The sequence below is a fragment of the Varanus komodoensis genome, unplaced genomic scaffold (assembly GCF_004798865.1).
Source record: "Varanus komodoensis strain SLA01 unplaced genomic scaffold, ASM479886v1 scaffold32, whole genome shotgun sequence".
NCBI classification, from domain to species: Eukaryota; Metazoa; Chordata; class Lepidosauria; order Squamata; family Varanidae; genus Varanus; species Varanus komodoensis.
Genome location: NW_025335798.1, coordinates 10,747,218 through 10,770,303, shown reverse-complemented (window position 1 = coordinate 10,770,303; position 23,086 = coordinate 10,747,218). Strand labels below are relative to the sequence as shown.

The 23,086-nt window shown below is 40.3% G+C and overlaps 1 protein-coding gene across 1 annotated transcript in view; it reads right to left on the bottom strand.

Annotated features, from left to right (window-relative positions):
- The window catches only part of PDIA5 (protein disulfide isomerase family A member 5), a 212,512-nt gene that overhangs the window by 46,981 nt on the left and 142,445 nt on the right, over positions 1-23,086 (bottom strand). Inside the window, exons 12-13 of the mRNA XM_044438271.1 lie at positions 7,506-7,576; positions 6,229-6,392 (exon numbers count right to left, since the gene is read on the bottom strand). Coding sequence (XP_044294206.1) covers positions 6,229-6,392; positions 7,506-7,576 — 235 coding nt within the window. The remainder of the gene's footprint in view (positions 1-6,228; positions 6,393-7,505; positions 7,577-23,086) is intronic.

The following is a 23,086-nucleotide window of genomic DNA, read 5'->3' as shown; positions in this document are numbered from 1 at the left end:
TCAGTTTCATCCAAGAGTGCCTGGAGCTGTTCAGCCATCACCTACTCAAACACCTTGCCCTATAGGCAAGGGGTCCTCAAACTATGGTCTATCAAGGTCATTTATCTGGCCTGCCTCAGAGCTTTTGGACTCATTTGAAGAAAACGATCTCCGAACGAGTCTAAAAGCTCTGAGCTGGTGCAGGTGTACTCTGAAACTCTTTCAGTTTCGGAGAATAGCAGAGAGCCAGCGCAAGCACCAAATTGTAACAGCTCCCTTCAACTGCACATGCACCAACTCTCTCTGCTTGCTCTGGCTAGCTCCTGCTGCTGTGCTGCTCTTGCTAGCGTGAATTGCGCACGCACCAGCTCTTCCTCCTATTGCATGCATGCGTTGGCTCTGAATACAGAGTAGGAATATGAAGCAGGAATACAGAAGAGAAGAGGGCAGTAGGAAGAGAGAGAGAGAGACGAAGACACTAAAAAAAGACAGAAGGTAAGAAAAATAAATATAAATATAAATAAAAATATAAATATATTTTCAACTATATAATACTTTTATTAATGAATATTTCTGTGTCAGATTTATTTTATTTCCTCAGTTCATAGACTTAATTTGTTCTACGATTCTGGTCGTGAACCAAATTGGTTGTGAACTAATCAAATTTCTCCGTAACATTCAATGTAATAAGGTTAATCCATTTATTTTTATTAACCACAAAATATGAGCCACGTCCCCGGGTTGCGCTGTGGCCTTCTCAGGGCAAGCCACCGCTGTCATCAAGTGGCCACCATGCTTCTTCCCCCTGTGGCAGGGAAATGTGAAATGTGGGAGGCACCCCGCTTGGCTGGCCATGGCCCCATCCCTTGCCTCCCTTTGTCTTGGCCCGTGGAAAGCAGCCATTACCTCCCTCCTCGCGGCCTTCTCCCGGAGCCAGGTGAGCGCCTGTGAGGGGACCTTCCTTTGGAAGTGGAGCGGCGGTGAGGAGCCGGGCAGGCCTTGATGGAGGTGAGTGCGCCCTCATGGCTCCCCCTCATGTCGTGCTCTCCCTTTTTGCAGGCTAAGCAAGTGGAGCAAACATTTTTTAATTAAGGTTTTAAAAAAGGGAGAAACTCACTGAATATTCACTAAGTCCTGCAACCCGAGTCAATCTTTACAAACTATATGCAGAGACATAATTTGTAGAGATGGACTTGGGTTGCAGGACTTAGTGGATATTCAGTGAGTTTCTCTTTTTTTAAAGCTGTTTTGTATATTTTAAAAATAAAAATCATATTTTTTAGCAGATTCAGAAGTTGCTCCCCTCCATCTCTCCTCCTCCTTTTTGCTCATGAATAATAAATTGTAATGCAAATTTTGATGTAGGATGCCACATGTCATGTATTTCTTTGGGTGTGCACTGATGTGAGTGCAGTTTTATTAGTGTCAATTTGTTGCTATTGGAGGTTGCAGTTAAAAAAGGTGGTGTGGAGGTGACAGATCGCTTCATCACCACCTGTCCAATTGCTTTCCAAAAAGTGATCACCTGTGGATCACACTACCACATATGTAAATGAGCTCTGTGCTCATGATGAGCTTATGATTGTTCTCTGCAGAAATGGTCCTAATTGTATCAGTTTTATACTCATTGTGTTGCTGTGGACACGTTTCTGGGGTGTCACTATCTCATTAGCCAAAAGCAGGCCCATGCGTCCCACTGAAATACTAATAAGTTTATGTTGATTAAAATTGTTCTTCATTTTAAATATTGTATTATTTTTCCTGTTTTTTTGCACTACAAATAAGATATGTGCAGTGTGCATAGAAATTTATTCATATTTTTTTCAGACTATAGTCCAGCCTCCCAACAGACTGAGGGACAGTGAACTGGTCCCCTGTTTAAAAAGTTTGAGGACCCCTGCTATAGGCCACCAGCTTATAGCTGTCGACATCTTCTGGGTCCAGGTTATGTATTTTCAGTAATGGTTTAATTACAGCTTCTTTTTATTTAAAGAGGCTGGAACACCCTGTCTTTCAAAGAGGAATTTACACCCTCTTGGACACAGATATGAATCCCTTCCTGACTGCAAGCGATGATGGGCAAGGGTCATGATGGGCAAGGGTCAAGCATACAAGTGGTGGACTAAACCTGGCCAAGCATCTTGACCACATCCTTAAGCCTCAATAACTGAAACTCATCCAATAAAGTTGGAGCAGACAGTGCTCTGGATGCCTCTATCGATGGAACTGTATCAAATGTGGATTCTAATTCATAGCAAATCCAAGTGACTTTACCCTCAAAGTGCTGTGCAAATCATCACCGCAAGATACTGAGGGTTCCACAATTTCTTTCTCTGTCCCAGTTTGTAAGAGGCCATGAACCATCAGGAAAAGCTCTGCTTTTCCTCAGACCCTTCTAGAAACCATCAGAATCCATTAATCTCCAGGGGTGAACCATTTTAATAGGTCCTCCAACCTTGCAGAGGGGAAAGGAAGCTGAAAGCCTAGACCTCAAAAGTTAGTGATCTGACCAGGACAAAAGGATTGATGTTAATCTCCCCACTTCCAGATCACCATCTTCTAGTCTACTGAAAAAATCCATGTCCATAGTGTGGCCTTTTATGCTGTTCAGACACAATACTCTGAACCCAACTGACTTAACACCACTGTGTGTTTTCACCTTTTCAATCATGTCAATGGGATACACAACCACTTTAATATGCAATCCATGCAGATTTTACAAAATTTACAGATTTTAAACACGGGAACTACAAAATAAAATGTTGCCACGAGGAGTGATCCTGTGTACCTGTTCCATCATGTAAGTCATGCCTTCCTTCTTCTACCTAATTCCTCTGTGACAGGTTTCTAATTTTTTTTAACCCAGTGGACACTCAGAGTTCAATGCCCATTGACAATGTTCACTCTTCACTGGGCCACTGTGGGCTTTTCCCCACTTAGATATTTTTCCTGAAGATATTTTTGCATTTTTGAAATCTTGGAGCACCCTGATTATGCCAAGACTTCACTTTTGTTGTGGGGGGGTGGGTGGGGGGGTCTGACTATATAAGGATATGCATTTGCAAATTTACTTTTAAAATACAGATTTTATCCTCAAAGCATTTATTACTCACAGAGCAATATAACTCAGTCAGGTCTTCAGAGAGCTAATATTTGAACCTGATGTCCAGATTTCAAGTACAATATACTTTTATGCTTAGCTTTTGGAAACAATCCAATGGCGACTCATGGACTGTTTGCTTTGACAGATAAACTTCCTGTGGGAACCAGGTCTACTTGAAGAATCTCTCACTATTCAGTGTATTAGTATTTAAGGTATGCACACTATACTTAAGCTCTTTCATAAGGCCATAATGAAACCAAATTAATTAAACTAGCTATAATGATCTTTCAAGAGCCACAGCTAATAAATCTACAAAACACTGTTAATTAAAACTCAGTTGCTCAAAAGTGGAGAGTATGTGCCTTAAGGCACAAGTATCCCAATTATATGGTAAAAAGTTAAGCACTGCCAAGGAGTTTTCAAAACACTGAAAAAAGTTATTTGTATGCATCCTTAATGCCAACCTGGCAAATTTCAACATTTTGAACAAACCATTAAGAATTCATTCCCCTCTCAACCAAAAGGACACTTTTGTATTCTTTTGCTGAATGCAAGAGACACATAATACTGCAAGCATTTTAAACTCATGAATTTACCATTTGATTCAAAAAATGCAATTTGCCCTGGGCTAATTGGCAACTTTCATAATGAATAAGCTCTGTAACCAACTACAGGAATACTACCACTGGTAAGTCCTACCTCTTAGAACTATACAGGTTTTCAAATGCATTAAACCTCAGCTTTTGAATGTTCTACATATGCACAACTACATAGGGATTTTATTACACACTATAAAAGTATTATACCTAAGTGACAATAAACAAATACAGCCATCGACTAAAGTAGTGGGGACTGTATTGATTTAGGCTAAATATGGATTTTTGAAAATATATTTTTAACCTAGATACAAAGCAAAACAAAAAGCACACCAATACTGCAACAGTGTCAAGTATATACATGAGGCTGCATGATCCATGGGGATATGTCAAGTATCAGAAGCCTATCTACACCAGTTGCTGGGGAACCTGAACAGAAGGCTGCTGTGGCATCCGTTCCCTACTACTGGGATCCTGTGGGCAGCTGGCTGGCCATGGTGTGAACAGAATGGCAGACAAAGATGGATCCTTGGTCTGACCAAGCATGACCCTTCTTATATTCTGATTAACTCTACAAATCCTTGTTGTGATCCTTTATTTCTGGCTCCTTTCTCAGTAACGGTCACTGTCCTTTGGGCTAACATTCATGTTCCACCTGCTACTGCTGGTCTCCTAGCTACATTCACTTAACAGATCTTGAGATCTCTAGCTACTGGGCAGTATAAACATAAGACAGACAGGCAGGCAGGCAAGATGAAGAGGTTGCATCATCCATCTTTCCTGTTGGGCAGCTACAAAATAATGTAATGTGTTACTAAGATAACATTTCAGTATCTCAACTCCATGACCATTAACTCCATCTTGTTTGGGAAGGTGTGAAAAGCAACGCAACACTTGAACAAGACCTCAAACCAAGGCACCAGGCAGGTGATGATTCAAAGAGCTGTGCCAGCTTCACTGGCTATAGCAGGCAAATGGTCAGCATGGGTTTCTGACACACTCGGCAGGGCACAAAGTTCTCTTGCTTGGAGGTAGAATCTGCAGCCTTTTGGGATCCGCCATCTGGGGAGCAGGGATTCAATCCCTCTTATAAAAAGGCCAGTCCTGCCTCAGACACTACTAATGTCTGTTACACATGTGACAAGTTATGAAGTCCCAGGAGCTATAACTAGGTTATGTTTACAATCCTTCTCTTGAACCCTGAATTTTTCGACTCACCACCTACATCAAGAAAGAAATTAATCTCAATACTCAATCATAGTTACAAGAAGGTACTCAACAATACTGCAGTGGGAACAATCTTGGAATTGTTGTAGATCACAAGCTGAATACGAGTCAACAGTGTGATGCAGCTGCAAAAAGGGGCAAAGGCTATTTTAGCCTACATTAATAAAAGTATCACATCCAAATTGTATGAAGTACTAGTTTCACTTTATTCAGCACTCATTAGGCCTCATCTGGAGTAGTGTGTTCAGTTCTGGGCCCCACAATTCAAGAAAGATGCAGAGCAGATGGAAAGGGTTCAGAGGAGGGCAACAAGGATGATTTGGGGACTGGAAACAAAGCCCTATGAGGACAGGTTGAAAAACTGGGTTTGTTTAGCCTCAAGACAAGAAGACTGTGGGGAGATATGATAGGACTCTACAAGTACTTGAAGGCTATCATAAAGAGGAAGGGCAGGGTTTCTTCTCAATCATCCCAGAATGCAGGACATGGAATAATGGGCTCAAGTTACAGGAAACTAGATTCTGGCTGAACATCAGGAAGAACCTCCTGACTGTTAGAGCAGTATGACATTGGACCTAATTACCTAGGGGCGGTTCTGGGCTCTACCACACTAGAGGCATTCAAGATGCAACTGCACTGCCATCTGAGAGGAATGGTTTAACGTGAGTTCTGCCCTAAGCAGGTGGTTGGACCTCATGGACCTTCCAACTTTAGGATCCTATGCTTCTATGCAAAATCACTTGGCTAAAATAAAAAGGGTGTATTCAATGTCAATGAACAGCATTGGACATGTAACTCAGGCACAGAATAAGCAGCAATGAGTCAGACAAAAAGAAAGAAGTTTCTGTTGTCATCACTCCTCTGATGTCATTTATATTACATTCTGAACCATTAGTGAAAAGACACAAGAGCTACATTTCTACATTACGACGACAGAGCCTCCATCTAGAAAGAAAAGCATTATCAATTCTTCAGTCATTCTTCTCCTCCCTCTCCCTTCTGCCAAATGTTTGCTATTTTCTCTGAAGAGTGGCTTAAGGTAACTGCAAACAGAAAACATTTGGTTTGGAAAAGAATTATAAAGAATTATAAAATTGCCCTCCAGAAAAATGGTTTATTGGTTTTTAAAAATTAAACACAGCCCATTTTCAATTAGCTTTCAGGAGAACCCCACAGTTGTGTGTATGTATATGTCAGGGAAAGCACAGTCTGTAAATTATTAAAATGTAAAGAGATGGCGCTACTGTGGATTTCCTTATTTTTAAAAGAAATAATCAGTGGCTAGTTATTAACCCTAATAAATCTTTGCTACCTATTACTTACTTCTGGAGCCATTCAACAATTTTATTCTTTGTTCGGAGGTGTGGCAAAGTGTACTTCTCCTCTCCATCCTGGAAGTACTTGAGTGTTGGAAAGCCTGATATGTGAAATCTTTCTGCGACAGCTTTGTTGACAGTAGCATCCACTGCTGCCAGGACACCTGGTTTCTGCAATATAAGAGCAATACCTGAAACTCTAAATCATCTGTCGTAAGTCACAGGCTTGGACAGGATATGAGGAATTCACAGACAAGTCATTCAGAATAGGTTTACAAAGGAAGTGCAAAGCATATGCACAAAGGTGTGACTGAACCCTTCCATCACTACCAAGAGCTGGAATGCTTAACAAGCTTTGTTATGATAAGCCACTCTATCCATTTCAAGGGAAGCCCTCATGAAAGATGCCCAGTCAATCCGCTAGACTTCTTCTTGCAACTTGCAAGGGGAGAGACATGAGTGTGCAGATGTTATTCACTGGCTAGCATTCACGTCCAGTGCTTGCTGTACACATGTGATGTGAGATGACTGAGCCTTAACTCAAGGGTTTCTACAAGTGTCTGCATACATATGTATGCACAAACCCACTGGCTTTCCCTTGTAGGCCTTCCTAATTGCCTTTACTGGCCTTTCAAAGTTCCATCCTTCTGTTTCAAACTTCCAAGTATTCAACAGCAAGAGACATTTTCTCTCAAAATGCAATGATACCTTCATGGCACGCTCTTGAATCCCCAAAGTAGGAAGTGTGACTTGTTAGGGGGTGGTTTTAATTGTACTCTTTATAATAACTGTTCATGATTTTTCTCAACCTACCTAGAATGTGCACCAGGTATGCATGAAATTAAGTCAAAGCCTGTACCACTTGCTTAAACAGAAGAAGGAAGCACCCTTAGGAGCTTAGCTTACAAGTGCACAGCATAAATTAAAACCAGTGCTTTCCTGGCATAAAGCTTTAGATCTGCAATTAATGGGGAGGACAAAACATTTCCATGTAGCATTTGGGTTGAGTCATGTTATGTAGAACACAAGGCCTCACTGTTGAATATATAAACACCTTGTGATGCTTACAGTTTTTGTGTGTGTGTGTGTTTAAAGACAGAATGTTCTTGCTAACAATTTTGGCAGATCTCATGCATTACCGATGAGATTGTACTTTGGAACCATCTCTTTCAGATCCCCTTGGGAAGAGAGAAACAGCTGAAACAGTTGCTGCAAGAAAAGAGAATGATTTTTATGACTGTAAGGATCATTTGGAAATGGAGTTAGGAAAGGGAATCAACTTACATCACTGTCTGCATGGAGCATCTCAGCAGCCTTCTCATATTCTGGCTTCATTTTCTTGCAGTGCCCACACCCTGTCAGAGAAAAGTTTAAATGAACACACTCACACATACGTGCACATATGTGCAAAGATATAATTCATCAAAACTACAGCTGATTTTTGAAAACAACCTCTTTGCTCATCTGAATTAGCAAAAACCAGTTAAAAAAAAACTAATGCATGTATCAGACATGCATATGTAAAACTTGATATTTTATGGCTTAGTTTTGTTTTCTCGAGCTTTGGAGCTTTTAGAGTAACACTCTAATTCTGCTTAAAAGCTTCTCTGTTTTAGCAATAAAGATGGCATTTTGCTTTAAAAAAAAGATAATCATACAATTCAAAGAACTGATGTTGTAGTACCTGCAACAGTCCCATTATCACAAGTGCCTGAAATTAGGAATTCAAGCAGGTATTTTTTTCCTAATGTAGTTTTTTTCAAATTATATTTTTTGAAGAAGAATTTACTTCAAGCTTTTCCTGAGTGTACATAGTTCTCTGCCTACACAGCTCAGGAACCCCTACAACACATCATATGGCAAGCAGGTATTATCACTGGCTGTTACAGGTAGGGACTGAGGCTGCAAGATCAGCTTGCTTAGGGGCATTCAGTGAGTTTGTGGTTAGTGCAAAATTTGAAAAAGGGCCTTCCTGCCCCACAGCTTACCCTAGATCTAAGATTGAGAAACCACTGATTGACGCTCACCGATTAAGATACATCTCTACATCACCAAAGGTTATTGCTTTGTGCCTCACTTGGGTGCACACTGGATGGTGAGCTTTCAATCCAGGAAATCATACACTGGTACTATGATTTACTGGAGTGTGGGAAGTTTTTGGCTGTGGGCACTGCTTACAGGTACAATTGTGCCTCTTACAGAGAGTCCACTGGCTCAGAATGGATTCTTTGTCCTGTCCGTGCAATTACCTTACACAAGACTTGTCTTTCTCTTATGAAAGAGGCAAGTACATAGACTACCACCTCCTGATACATTCTAAATTTTATTCTCATACACATAAAACACCCACATTTTGACCAACTCAATGACAAAAAAACTTCTGCTTGGGTAAGATGGGAGTACAAAAAGAGCATGATTCTTCAAATTCCTGTTTCCCACCTGCTTAAGTGACATCAGTAGCATCTTTAACAGCTGCTTATTTGGCATTTCTTTTTTAATAACTGCACTGAGTCAAGCCCTACTCCGTCCATGCTAATATCCATTTTGGTTTGCTGTAAAAACATATCATTTTACTTCACCCATTATATATGAAAACCTGACACTTGGTTTGGTCTGGCACTTTAATGCAGTGAATTGCTGCCAAGTGACAAGCCTGTTCTTCTCTTGGAAATATAAAAGCATTAAAACACTTATGCAAATAAGCCAGACGGGAAAAAACAGATTATAAAACAGATATAACTCATATGCATGTAGGTTTTGAAGCTTTTCCTATCACAGCCCCTCTTCTAACAGATGATCTGGGCCGGTCCATAGATATCATGCTCCCAGGAGCAGCCAACACACTGGAATGTTTGGAAAGGGTTGAAATTTGCTACTAAGCAGAGCCCATGTGGCACAGTGTTGGAATGGGGACCTGGGAGGTGCAGGTTCTGGTTCCCACTCAGCCATGAAGCTCACTGGGTGACTTCAGGTCAGTCACTCACTCTACCCCACAGGGTTGTTGTGAGGCTAAAAATGGAGTGGAGGCAATCTATGAAGGCCACCTTGGGTTCTTCATAAGAGGAAAAAAGGTGGGATATAAATGCAATGTAATAATAAAATAATTTGCATATGTCTATTAGATAAGGTGAAATAAAACTGCCATTTCACTTTAGAAATATTATTTTCTTCCTTTCTGAAATGATCCAATGACCCACACTTTTCTAGCATGCCCCCATTCTTCGTTTTCTTTAAAATAGCCTGAAAAAGTTTGCCAGTTAATTTGAAACGGTTTGATGGGTCCTAACAAAAGTATCTGGTTGATACTTTCATTTTTTAAATTTGATTAGTAGCAGAAAACGTTTTATTAAATCTTTATTTTTCTGCCTTTTCCTTGCAAGATCGTGAATCATCACCCAGAAGTATGTATCTGGTGCATGCTGATGCTCAACTGACAAGTTAGCTAGGCGTTCTTGTCCTGTATTAGAATGCCTGCATTTTGCATGAGTGACAGTCAGGGTTCATCCTCCCAAATGACAGGTTGACGTCACCTGCTTGAAGCAGAGGCTACAGAAGAGCAGCACTGTCTGCCCACCCTCTGCTGCCATGATCTCACTTTTGCCTTCCTCAGTGAGGTCATCATGGTGGGCAGGCACGCTAGAGAAAGTCCTTCTGCAAAGCATACAGGAGGAAAGCGACTAGAGAATGCTCCACTTTGAAGACCCCACTGTTTGAAAAGCTGTACTGGCCACTTGCCTGCCTGCTGTAGCATCTCCAGCATCTCTAGAGCATCCACCTAGCCTGATGCATTGCTTTGAAGAGTCCTCAGAGAGAGCCATCAGTGAGGTGGTGGCAATGGAGGGAGAACAGGTGCTTCACTAGGTTCTGTGTATGTATGTTGGAGTCCAATTTACACTGGAAAACAGTTCTTCAGGAATAACTTATCATATGCATTCTGATGGAGAAGAAATGCACATGAGCTTTACTGCAAATCAAGGTGCAGCTTCATACACAAAATATTATTTGGAAGCACAAGTTGCCATTATATTTTCAGCATGGAATTTCCAGTCCAGCAAAACAGAAGCTGTAAGAAATACTCAGACATCCAGTGACGTGGGAATTTTTATGTCAATGGGTAGGAGTCAAGAGTTGTACTTGTCAGACAGCTTGTATTCTGTCATGCAAAGAATCTTTGTTTTCACGTTCAGCTTCGGAACTTGGCAGTGAACAATCTTAAACTGCATGTGCAAACTAATACGAACTGTCAGTGCCTTTCCCTGCCCACTCAAAAAGATACCAATCCTACAGAAAGTGAGCCTTAAGAACATGGGAAGAGACCTACTAGATCAGATCAACGGCTTTCCTAAGTCCAGCTTTCCAACTTCACAGTGCACACCAGATGCATTTGGGAAGTCCACAAGCAGGACACAAGTGCACATCACAGTCTGTGCAGGCGAATTCTCAGGCAGAGCATGAAAACCAGCCCACCTTCACCAAGAGGAGAGACTTTTTGGAGCTGGAGTGGGAGGAAATGCAAGGGGAAGTTCCTTCAGCCAGACAGGAGACCACAGGTGAACCCAGCTGGCCGATTAAGCCATATCCAGCATTCCCACCATCTAGGTTGTGAGAAGCAGGAGCTGTCCTGAGAGGGGAGCCAGAAGCTGTACTGAAAGGGAGGGATGGAAGGGTGTTTCAGTTTGGATTCAACTCTTCACAAGGGCGGGTGCTTCTCCCACATCCTAGGGAAAATACTACTTTGATTTATACTGTTCTGTATCCTGTTAAACTTTAATAAGAGAACTGTGCAACTCAAGTTTCATTTGAGTCTACTGGAGAGGGAAAATGACCTGCTCGTGACATCTTGTAGCTCAGTTGCTAGTGTTCAGAATCATATATGGCCTTTGATACAAAGGTAACCTATAGCCATCGTGATCAGTAGCCTGTCTCATCCTGCTTTAAAATGATGTTGGCATCCATCAATACACCTTGTAACAGTGAATTCCACAGTTGGTTTATGCACACCGTTTTGTCTATCATGAATCTCAAGCCAACTGGCTTCATGGTACAACCCAGCACTCTAGTACTGTCAGAAAAGGAAAAACTTTTCTTACTCACTTTCCTCACACCATGCATCATTTTATACACCACTACCATGCCCTCCAGTTGTCTTTTTTCTAAACTATAAAGGTTGTAGCCCCACTTCCTCCACCCCTTGATCAATGTGGTCAGCGTTTTTGGAATCTTCTCCAGCGACTCAACAGGCTGTTTTGAAATGAGATGACCAGAACTGTATGCTGTATTCCAAGTATGGAAACTGCCTTTTTAACCAGGAGCTGCACCCTGGATGAGCACCAGGATCCTTTTCCTACCTGGTCACTGCCAGTTCACAAGGTCCGCTAGGATTGTTGTTAGGCTTTTTTTGCCTTTGAATTGCAAGTGGAGACTGACAATTTAATGCCCATTCCCTCAGTTTGGAAAGCTCCTTCTGGGGCTTTTCACAATCCCTTCTTGTTTTAACTGCTGTAAATAATTTGGTGCCATCTGCAGCCTTGGCAACCTTACTGCTCCTCCCTAGCTCAGGATCACTTATGAGAAAGTTTAAAGATACCGGTTTCAGTACATAGTCTTTAGAGCTCTCTTGGCTTTCCCCCCTCCATTGTGAGTTACTGGACAATAATCCTACTGTGTGGACTATACAGCACACTGTAAGTCATGATGAAAATAAGTGACGATAGATTGGATGTCCTGTAGATGAGTTGCCTGATCACTAACGAAAGATAATTCCATAGACAGTAAGTTTGACTATGTGCTATGTGAAGCAATGTTTCCTTTTCTCCATTCTGAATCTCCCACCAATCAGCTTTATGGGAAGACCTCTAGTTCAAATATTATAACAATGTTAGAAAAATGTCCCCATAGCTACTTTCTCTACAACATTCATAATTTTGAACACCTTCATTACTCAGCACTCTCATAAGTGAAATAATTCTCCACCTCTCTGTCTGGTTTTCTGCTTCTGATATATTCAAGAATCCCTTGTTGTTGTCCCTGATGTTGTTAGTGATGGGCTTCTCACTTTTTTGGGGTTTTTTTGCATCTCTTATTGTGTGCTTGTATTTCTTTGGTACAATGTTGTGTTTCTTTGTGCTGTCCTCATTTGAGCAAGACTTCCCTTTTTTCAAGGAAGCCCTCTTTTCACTAACAGCCACGCTGACCTGGTTTGTTAACCATGCTGGTGTCCCTCTTGGAATTGATGCTATCATTCCTGACCTGCAATGCACATTCTGTCTGCACTTCCGTTATTGCAGTTTTGAGCTGAGTTCCTAGTATGTTGGAATGATATACCCCTCTTGACTCCACCTTTCCGGTTCCTTTCCATAAGTCAAATGTGGCTGTGCTAGCTTTCTCTGCTAAATGTACACTTAAATTTGAATTAAATCTGATTGCACTGTGGTCACTAATAGGTTTTCTAATAGGATTGATTCCTATCTTGCACTAGGTCTCAGTGGTACCAACTCAGGATTAAATACAGGGTTGCCTTTCCTATCATTGGTTCCATAACCTACTATTCTATGACACAGACATTAAGGGTCTTGAGAAAAGTTTTCGAATCACTACTGCAACGTGCATTTAAGCCAGTTAACACTGGGCAACTGAAGTTACTCATGATTACAAAACGTCCTCATATGGATACCTTCCTGATTTAATTTTATTATTTATGTATGTATTTAAAATATTTGTATACCACCTTATTGTGCCACAGCACCATTGACCGGCTCACAATCATAAGGTAAAAATCACAATAAAAAACTAATTACAACAATTAAAAATACAATACTAATAAAATACATATAACATACAAAACAAAGGTTATTTTTTCCATCTTAAGTCCACCCTGAATGTTCCACAGCATTAACCCCGTAATAAATTGCCTTTGGAACCTGGTGTCTGGTCACCCACAGTGCTCCTCTGGCTCTCCTTTCAGGAGATCTGGCTTGCTTGATACCATGTACTCTTCAACATACAGAGTGACACCACCTTCACTATGCTCTTCTCTGTCCTTCCTATAGACTTAATACAGGGAAATAACATTATTCCACTAATCCTCTCCATTTCATCAAGTTTTCATTATGGCCGTTCTATCTAGGTTCCCTTTTAAAGCCAGGCATTCCATCTCTCGTGTTGATCTATGACTCTGTGTGACTCTCAAGTTGATGTGAGACTCCAGTGTGAAAGTTGACTAGAATGCTTTTTAGAATGCTAAAGACTATTCTAGTTAACTTTCACGCAAAAATAACTATTGTCAAAGCCTTAGGATTTTCTGCTAAGTAGGTTTCATGGAATATGACTCTAAACAAAGTAGACACACAAAGAAAATGTACAGATGTGTTGCAGCGATGCATGCAAATTACAGTCACAAACCACTGTGCAGCATTGGTCTTCCAGCTTGGGAAAAAAACCTGTGGACAACCATGTGGCAGTGTAGAAAGAGACAAAATATAATATACAAAATAATTTTGAACTATGTAATGGCTATGCTATCAATTGCAATGTCTATACTAAACTAAAAGTTTCAGAAATCTGATCTCATTTACGCATGGGAAACTTCACTGATTACAGTCTATTTATTATTCTATTTACACCCTATGAAACACACATACACACATACTGTTTTGGCTGAAAATTATTGCATTAGGAAATTTAAGAGGGTTTTCCCCCCCCATCAGGGATAGTATAAAAATAACTGGTCCCAGCTGCACAGTGCAATGGGTGGATATACGCACTAGACCATCTTGTGGTATATCTCTTCTCCCTATGATTTTCTGATTGCATCACCATGGGTGGAAGAAAGAGGTACACATGCTGATTTTTTTCTCATTTACACTGAACTGATTTTTTTCTTGTCAGCCTAGAACAGCAAAAAAATCCCTTAGGCAGAGTCCTCCTCCTCCCATTTATTCTACACATATTCACGAGAAACTTTCATTTTTTTCATGGAAATCAGATCTCCAGAAACACTATCACATGCCAAATCACCTTCCTTTCAATATTTTCCTTTTCACTAGTCTTTCACAGTTAACCATGCCATTCTCCTTGCCTATCTGAGAACTACAAAAAGCTAATCCAAAAGCTGTTTACATCTCTTTCATCTACTGCTTTATGACTTTAGATTCCTTTTTGTTAGGCTGTTCTTGGTTTTCTAACAAAACTCACCAAGATGTCCTAAAATTGAATGCTGCACAACATGCTGCATGAGGTTTGTTGGAATTTTCCAAGGAAGCTCACAGTTTTTAGAGCAAAACACTTTTAATGTGTGTTCTTCAAGGAGGTGCCCTTTTGTGTTAAATGAATATTGACATGACTGCACTGAAAACCAAAGACTAAGGAAGTGAAGTGACATATTCCATCCCAGGAGGCAAACAGAAAGGTCAAAATTCAAGTGCAAAGATGCCCTTATGTCAGCTGTAACATACTAACATCAATTCCCTCTAAATCTTGCTTAGAATACCTGAGAGTATGCACAGTAATCATATAATTCCCAAGCAGCTCTCCCAGAGCTCTGGTAGAATATAATCTTTGGTCATAGCTGACTACAAATACATGCATTCACATCCTTTCATAGGTACACTGACTGATGCCACATTTCGCTAACAATATTCATAGCAATCATAGTTTAATACAGCCCACTGAAAGTAGTAATTAAATGCACTATGTTCCAGGCTTGACTGCTCAAGTAAAGGCTTGCTTATTAATTTATTAATGTAAAGGCAGGGCAAGATTATCTGCTTCATGCAACAAATTTTGGGTATATAGTTAAAGGGTAACGAACTGATACAGTGCAATGCAGTCTTAAAAGGCAACTAAACAAACAAACAAACAAACAAGGTGATTTGGTTATTCTGCTGCCCTAAGACTCTAAAATAACTTACTTAAAATAACTAGAGGGAAAAAGTCCACCAGGCAATAGAGGTTTTACTTCCTCTGGAAACTGCACATAGAGCAGAAGGAAGCAACAGAAGAGAATATACCACTTCAGCTATAGGTGGAGCGTACCACTTTTGACAAAAAAAGCAAATATTTTCTTGCAAATTAAAAAAAAACATTGAAAATCGGGCTAACAGTCTTTTTGCCTTCTGGGGTGGTCTTGTTTTTGGCAGAAGTTATTCATATAATAAAGCATTCATAAATGAGGTACTTCATCTGCAACTTGAAGTGGTTCGGCTATTTGAAAGTCTCTGGCATCAGGGTCAGCTGAGCCATGAAGCAGTGCGAGGCCCCCACATGAGGCAGTGCAGCTGGGAAAGCAGACAAGTGCCCCTCTCCCCCACCCCAGAGTCTGCCCAGAGAGCTCACAGCCTCCTCCAGCAGATGCTCCAGGCAGCCCCACCAGCCACTTTTCTACCATGGCATTTGACGCAGCAAGGAAATAGCCAGCAGGGCTGCTCGGAGCGGCAGTGAGCAGTGGTGGGAGCAGGTAGGCTGCCCTGTGGCGGTGGCAGTAGCAGGAGGAGGAGGAGTTCTTTTGCTTCGGGTAGCGCGGTAGCTCATCCCAGGAATGCTTAGCATTCTGCCATGCTATTCTGCTCCATGTATAGACCAGACCTGAATCTCACAAGTTTGCGATGATTTTTGATTAATCACTAAACTTGGCCTGATCGAATAAAATGGATCAGTAGAATGGATTGTCCCGCTGAAGATTACAGGCCTGAGATGTTTTAATAGTCTGTGTTGTGTTGTGCTGTGCTTTGCAATTTGTAATCTAGCAGCACAGGGAAACAACCGCAACAGAAAATCTCTTTCTGATAGACTGCCCCCTTCCGCTCACTGTTGCAAGAACAGTCAAGAACAATTTCCTGAAGAAACACAGCTAGTGGCCGGTCCTCATGGCTTGACACTGTTTTCCTATTGACAGTGTATACTATTATAAATTCATTTAAGAATTTTGACAAAGACAAAGTATTCTAGTATTTTTTAAAAGTATACACTTGTTAATTCTGCAAACCATGACCTGCCTAAAAGGTAAATGCAATTTCAATATATCATGTCCATGGGCAGGGATCTCCAATGTGGGGAAGGGTCCACTGTTTAGTGGTATAGAATAGAAGGACCCAGGGTTGAGTCCCTGCCATCTCCCATAGGTGAATGGTGATAGGTGCACCATGCTTGCACCATGGAGACCTGCTGTTCATACTGAACTTCCTCTGCATTGCCTGAATCAAGAGGCACAGACATGAGGCATGCCCTCAACAAGTTTTCTTCTTAGAAAGTGATCAATATCCTTACTGAAATACCCACATTTTAAAAATTATAGTTATTGGAGCAATATACAAATTATGCAGACAATGATTAATGTTTCCAGTCACAATTATCTACATTTAAAAAACCTAGCACTCTGCTATTCCTTATGCGCTATCCTTTGCTTGTAGAATACAAACATTACACTGCTACTCGATTGCTCCTCAGTTATACTGAATGCTTATGATTTATGAATGAATGCAGATCCAGCATTCTAGTTTTGGCACTGTCTTATCCAAGGATGTAGCATGAAGTTGGAGACATGACACAGGCAAGAAATATGCCTCACAGCAGATGGAAGGATATGGGATTTCTGACAAACAACTAACATATACACCAGTTTGTTATGCATAATGCCCAAATGCTGATTATTAAATCCTTTCTATTGACAAGCTACTTGGATGACATTAGCATTCATTAGTTTGCTTCTACATTATTCCATGGCTGCATGCCACAAATATTTCCATTAATGTAATGAGAAAACTAGAGTTTAAATTTAATAAACATATCTGTTTGCCAAATGGGGAGCAGAGCTGCACAAAGGGATGAGAAAGTCCAAGACCTCCAGAGACAAGTTCCCATGCAAAGCTTGCCAATAGTACAAATTGAGGTGAGAGCTCCTTAAGTGCTCTTTAGACCAGTTCTTTAATCTTCCATGACAGAGGACCTGCAACTATGTTTTCAGCTACAGGGAAAAGGAAACTATTAATAGGTTATCCGACATGAAAACCAGAAACACTGTGGCTTTCGATCCAGATGTTACTACAGCCTAGTACTTAATTCTACATTGAAGCTTTTTAAAAGAACTGCTTAAACATAGATAGCAACAAGCAGTCTTGTCTGTCCATAAATTGATATACAAGCCCAAGAAGGCAGTCCGTGAAGCAGATGATGAAGATTTGCAGGCTTTGTCAAAATGTGAAGACCAGAGGATCTTGTTTTAACGCACGTGTGTGTGTGCATGTTCATGGCTGTGTTTACATGACAAGGTGAAACCCCCCCGTGCTCTTTCCATAACATGTGGAGTTTTGCCTGAATTCACTGGTCAAGTGATAACATGGTTATCTGTACAATGCTGTTCTGCACTTCCCATGGTGCTGGCCTCACCATGCATCCTGGCAGCCCATGAGCAAAATCCCCATTCTTTTCTGATTCTTACCTATGGACTGCAGCTGCCATCTCCTGATTCACCCACTGTCTTCTGAGGTGGGTTCTCCTGCTTCTGCATTTCTGTGTTGCTTCCCCACTGCTCTAACTCCCACAGAGATTCTTATTAAATGGAAACAGTCTCACCAGTTTTCCCCATTCTCCCTTTGTGTATTTTCATGCTGTCTTCTTGTTTCCAAAAGTAAGCAGAGAGCAGAGGCATTGTTTGGCCAATGAAGTGTCTGCTGTTAGGGAGCTAAAGGCAGTAGAGAGACTCAAGTGGCCAATTCTTAAACCACTTTATGGCATTTCTATGTCACTAGTGGTAATATGGTGACACTGGATCTGGGTGATCAAAGAAATCACAGTGAAGTGTGGAAACTTTAGAACAGATCATTGAGTCCATCTGTGCTTTTGGGATATCAAATATCACAAAAAAATCATGACTGGGCCCAGATCACATGACAGACCCACAATGGTAATATTTCACCATGGCTTCTCATGTTGTGTGAACCCCCGCCCCCTTGCCCTGTGCATGGGTGTACATATGTGCATGCACAAACAGGTAACAAATATGATGATTGGTTCAAAGAGAAAGTGGAATCCAGATATAAAAAGGAGGAAAGGAGAGCAGGGAGGCAAAAGACAACCAGCAACAGAAGCACATATTAGCTGCCATATTTAGATGGAAAGATTTGATAGGATAAGGTACTTGCTTCTTTATAAACCCAGTCCACTATTGCTCGAGCCGAGAAACAGGAGCAGCCAATGCCCCTATAAACGAAGGAAGCGCCACAGATATGCCATCTCCCTGCTTTGAGATGCCTGTGATAAGGGTTGCCATGAATCTTGATTGTATAAAAGGAACATTCAAGGCACAAGGAATGTCTTAAATCACATAGATCACATACATTAGAAAACTTCAACATCAGAAATCATACAGTACTTTCAGATAATACAATATTTTATGAGGGATCAAGAAGCTATTTTCTCTCTGTAACCTGCCTATGTTTTTTCACTGCTTCTTCTGCCTTTTTTCTTACTGCAGAAAATCTGTTCAGAAGAAAAGCATAGATACCTGTACAACATCTTTCCACATCTGGAGCCATGCCGATAAACTCTGAAATTATCCTCTCTATTGCAGTGTGCCAATTTATTTATTTATTTAGAAAATTTCTATGCCGCCCCATTCGCCAAAGCCTTGGGGCGGCTCACAAAACATCAATTAAAATATAATACACTAAAAATATAAAACGAATTAACAATATAAAATAAGTCGCCCTGGCCAAAGACACAACAAAATTCTAACACACTGGCAATGCAGATAAACAGAAGGGAAAGGTGAGTCTACAATTTCCTAAGCATTCTTCCATGTCCAGGTGGTGTCTTATTTCCTAAACTTGATTAAAAACTGTAAGAATATCTTCAGTACATTGTACAATACCATTTGAGTTCATATCTACAAATGTTTTCTAGATACTGCTGCTGTTTGCTGATGCAATCCTTGTGCTTATGTCAGAAAGACTTCCCACTGTTTCCATCTCATGTTATGTTCATTACACACTATGGATGGCTCTGGCCAATATACAGTTTTGTACTATAATCATGAATATTAGTAAAACCAGAACTGGAATAAAAAGGCAATCCTTTCACATTACATAACACAGAAGCTATTTTTTGATGCATTTAACCTGCTGTATTTCAGACTAACTGCCTAAAAATAACTAGCAATTTTACAGTGAGCCCCACTGGGATTAAAATAAAGTGCACTAATAAAATGCTGGGAGCATTAAATATCTGGATGTCCACTGAGAAGTCAGGAAAGAAAGCATCTTTCTTTTTACTAAAATAGTTTCAGTATGTAAACATGTTACAGACAATTTATGGTAATCATTAAGAAATCACTTTGCAGACCACATAATATGGCAGACTTTTCTGGCAAGATTCAGTCAGTTCACTACCATGTACAGTAAGAACTACATAGGATTTCATGAATGGAAATCATTATAGCTGTATTTCAGGTTAATTGGTAGTACACACTAGACAAGAGAGGAAATTCATTTTCAAAAGGCATAAACATATAGCAGCTTTAATGACACAAAATAGTTTTATTGGTACATCAGTCATTAAAAGCACCAAAGTAAAAGCTATAAAATAGAATTGAAAGGCTCCTCCAGAATTGTTACACAGAAATGTTAGTCCTTGCAAATGAAGATTCCATTTCCATTTCCGGAGATGAATGTACTTAAATGAGCAACTTTTTAAAAAGAATGGCCATTAACCTGAGAATTGGAAAAGGTCTAGGAAAGCTTTCCCCAGCTGAGGAGAGGTTGGAAAAGGCTGGGTGTCAATCAGTTTGGGGCAGACTGCTCTAGTGATTCTAGAAGACTACCTCCTTCTGCACCAAGCTACCTCAACCTTCTCTATCCCCCTGGAGAAGGACTGCCACAGCTGAGTAGCATTTATATGGTCAAGTGCCAAAGGTAATATTTAAAGCTCTTTTTTGTATGTTTGTGTGTTTAAAGAACCTTAATGAATGGATTTTTACAGATGATGACAGGTCAAAGAAGGACTCTAGGATGATCAGCTGATGCTGGAAAAAAGCTAGAATTACCACCAGCCTAAAACTAAGTTGAAGCAGTCTTCTATTTTTGAGAATACCCAAGGATATTTAAAGTTGGGTTTGGAACAGATCTTTAAAAATTCACTAACAAGATGTGCTGATCTGATCACTGAGTGATGAACAGGACAATCTAGCTTCATTCCCCATGTTTCAATATCCTGTTAAGATCTAGGCATATTGTTACTGAATACTGTATGCATGGCAAGAAATCAACTGAAATACAATCCTCTATTGATCTCACCTAAGGCTGATGGACCAAGAGACTAAATAAATGGATATAAATGGTATTTCTATTATACAGATGATGCAAAAAGGCATTTGTGAAGTTCCTTATATTCCATATCCATCTATCTATAAGAGGATGTATGTGTCTGCTTGCACGTATCATAACGTCATAAGACAATAACAATTAGGCATTTGAAACTTGGGATGCATACCAATACTTGTAGCCCTTCAAGACTGTTTGTAAAATATATAAACATTAATTATCTTATTAATTTATTAACTAATCTATTTTATATATGCCAGACTCCCCCAACTCCCCTAGCTTGTCTTCTCCCCCTTTATGTTAAAGCTGACCTGCATAGCTTTGTAATAAAAAAGAAGAATATTGCAAAAAGCAACAACAAACAAAATAGGCAAAGTTTGAGTATTGGCCGCTAGGGAAGAGAAGTTTATCCATACAAAGTGGAGTCCAAACTGAACACCTCTCTTCCCTTCCAAACTGGAAAAAATCCAAATTCTATTTCAGGGTGGATAATGCTGTTTAAGGACCAATTGCATGGAGCACGTGGCACTTCTCAACTAGTCCATGTTTTTAACTTGCACTGTATGATCAGACTACTGGGTCTGCACACTCACATATCAGTTTGCTCACTAGACTTTCCCACAGAACTTGAAACTCCGATTCTCAGGTCTGCTGGCCTGGGCAATTCAGCTATGCATTCTGGTCCTACCTTCTCATCTTACTCAGAATCTGAATCAACAACCTGTGAAGGCTGTATTATGGGGAAAAGTGGGCCCAATCCCTACACCAACCAATACATAGCTTTACAGTTACATAGGTCAGTATGAAGCTACGGGGAGTAGTCTGAGAGACATGGTTACCTTTCCCACCTGATATGGGCCCTACCTCCTACAGATGAATGGAATCTTCGAGTCTTTCCTCAGAGAGTTTTTCCTAACTCTGTGAAGCCAAGTCCATGTTCTAGTTAGTGATAAAGCTATAGAGAGGAAGAAAGCTGACTATACATTTACTAAGCATTACTTCTGTACATTACTGTTTGGCTCATGTACAGAATATTTTATGACAGCCTACAGTTAAATTCCTGTTTGGAAACAAAACAAAATAAAGAAATACATGACTCGTGGTAGGCAAAATATAGTGGCCTGCTGCCGTATGAAGTAAGGAAGAAGTCAAACCAAAGAGAAAATTTAACAAAGAACATTACTGAATCAAAATAAGTTGATCCAGATATAATGCTAAGTAAGGAAAAGCATCTAATAGAACTCCTTCACTGGCAAGTCAAAGCAGTATTTAGAAAAACCAGGAAAGGCAGTGTAAATGAAGGTGGGACTCAAAAGAACACACATAATTTTTCTCCCTAACACCACAGGGTGTGGGTCTCATTTTAATGAGGCAGCCTTTGTTCATTATTTCCCACTGAGGAATATTTTTTAAAAAGCAAGGGCATGTGAAAGATGAACATCAGATCTTTAGTGTCACACCATCCTGTAGGTACCTAAACTAGGGAAGACTGTTTCCCCTTCCCACCAGGCCTCAGTACCCATTCCAAAGAGTTTCAGATAATATGCAAAATAGCAGCATTCTGTTGGACAGATTGTCTGTGATCTGAAAACTCACAATCGTACACCATTCCCACTATCATTTTTGCAGACTTTCATTATCTTATAGCTGACTGTGAGGAAGTAGCAAAGGTACATACAGTCCAAGTTATCCGGATGGTGGCTACTTGTATTTTGGTTTTTGTTAATTAACTTATAATGTGGCCTCAAGTGTGCCCACTGGCCCATCTATGTCAGTGTTCTCTACTCTGTGACTGGTAGTTTCTCTCTGAGATTTCAAACAAAGGTTTTTCCTGCTGTAGTACTTAAAACCTCTTGAGCTGGAGAAGTCAGAGAGTGAACCGCAAACCTTGGCACATTCACTGAGCCACAGCACATCCCCTGCTAAGAATGGTGCTCATAATATGCTGATCTTAGTGCCAATCTCTTCGAACATTTCTTGTGGGTTTACAGGCAAAAAAGCTCCAGTAGTTAGATGCTCATTACTAGATCAGCATTTTGGAAACCAATTTACTTCAATTATTGAGGATGTGAAATGTGGTGGATTGTCCCAAAGGAATAATACAAGATCTGCACAATCTCTCTCACAGTATTCAACATTACACAATCAACAATACAGAATGAAGTATGAAAGCACAGAAAAGATACAGTCTATCTGTACCTGGTGCCTCCAGGTATTTTGGACTTCAATTCCCACAATTATTTGGAGGGCATCAGGTGGGGAAAGGCTGTCTTATGATATTCACACCTCACAGATTTCAATCTTCAGGCACTCACAACTATAAGCAACAGCAGCAGTGATGCTCTCATTCTGCACCACCATAGTTATCTGAACCTTGCAGCACTTTGTCTCTCTAGAACAAAAATAAGTTCATTGCTTTAGAGTATATGACTCTCACAAGTTATGGGTTAAGGGAGATAAACAATTTTTATTGCCCTCATTCATTTGATTAGGTAACGCATCAAGTTTTACTGCATAATTCAGTTGTTCAGTTTATGATGTCCTCATCTTATT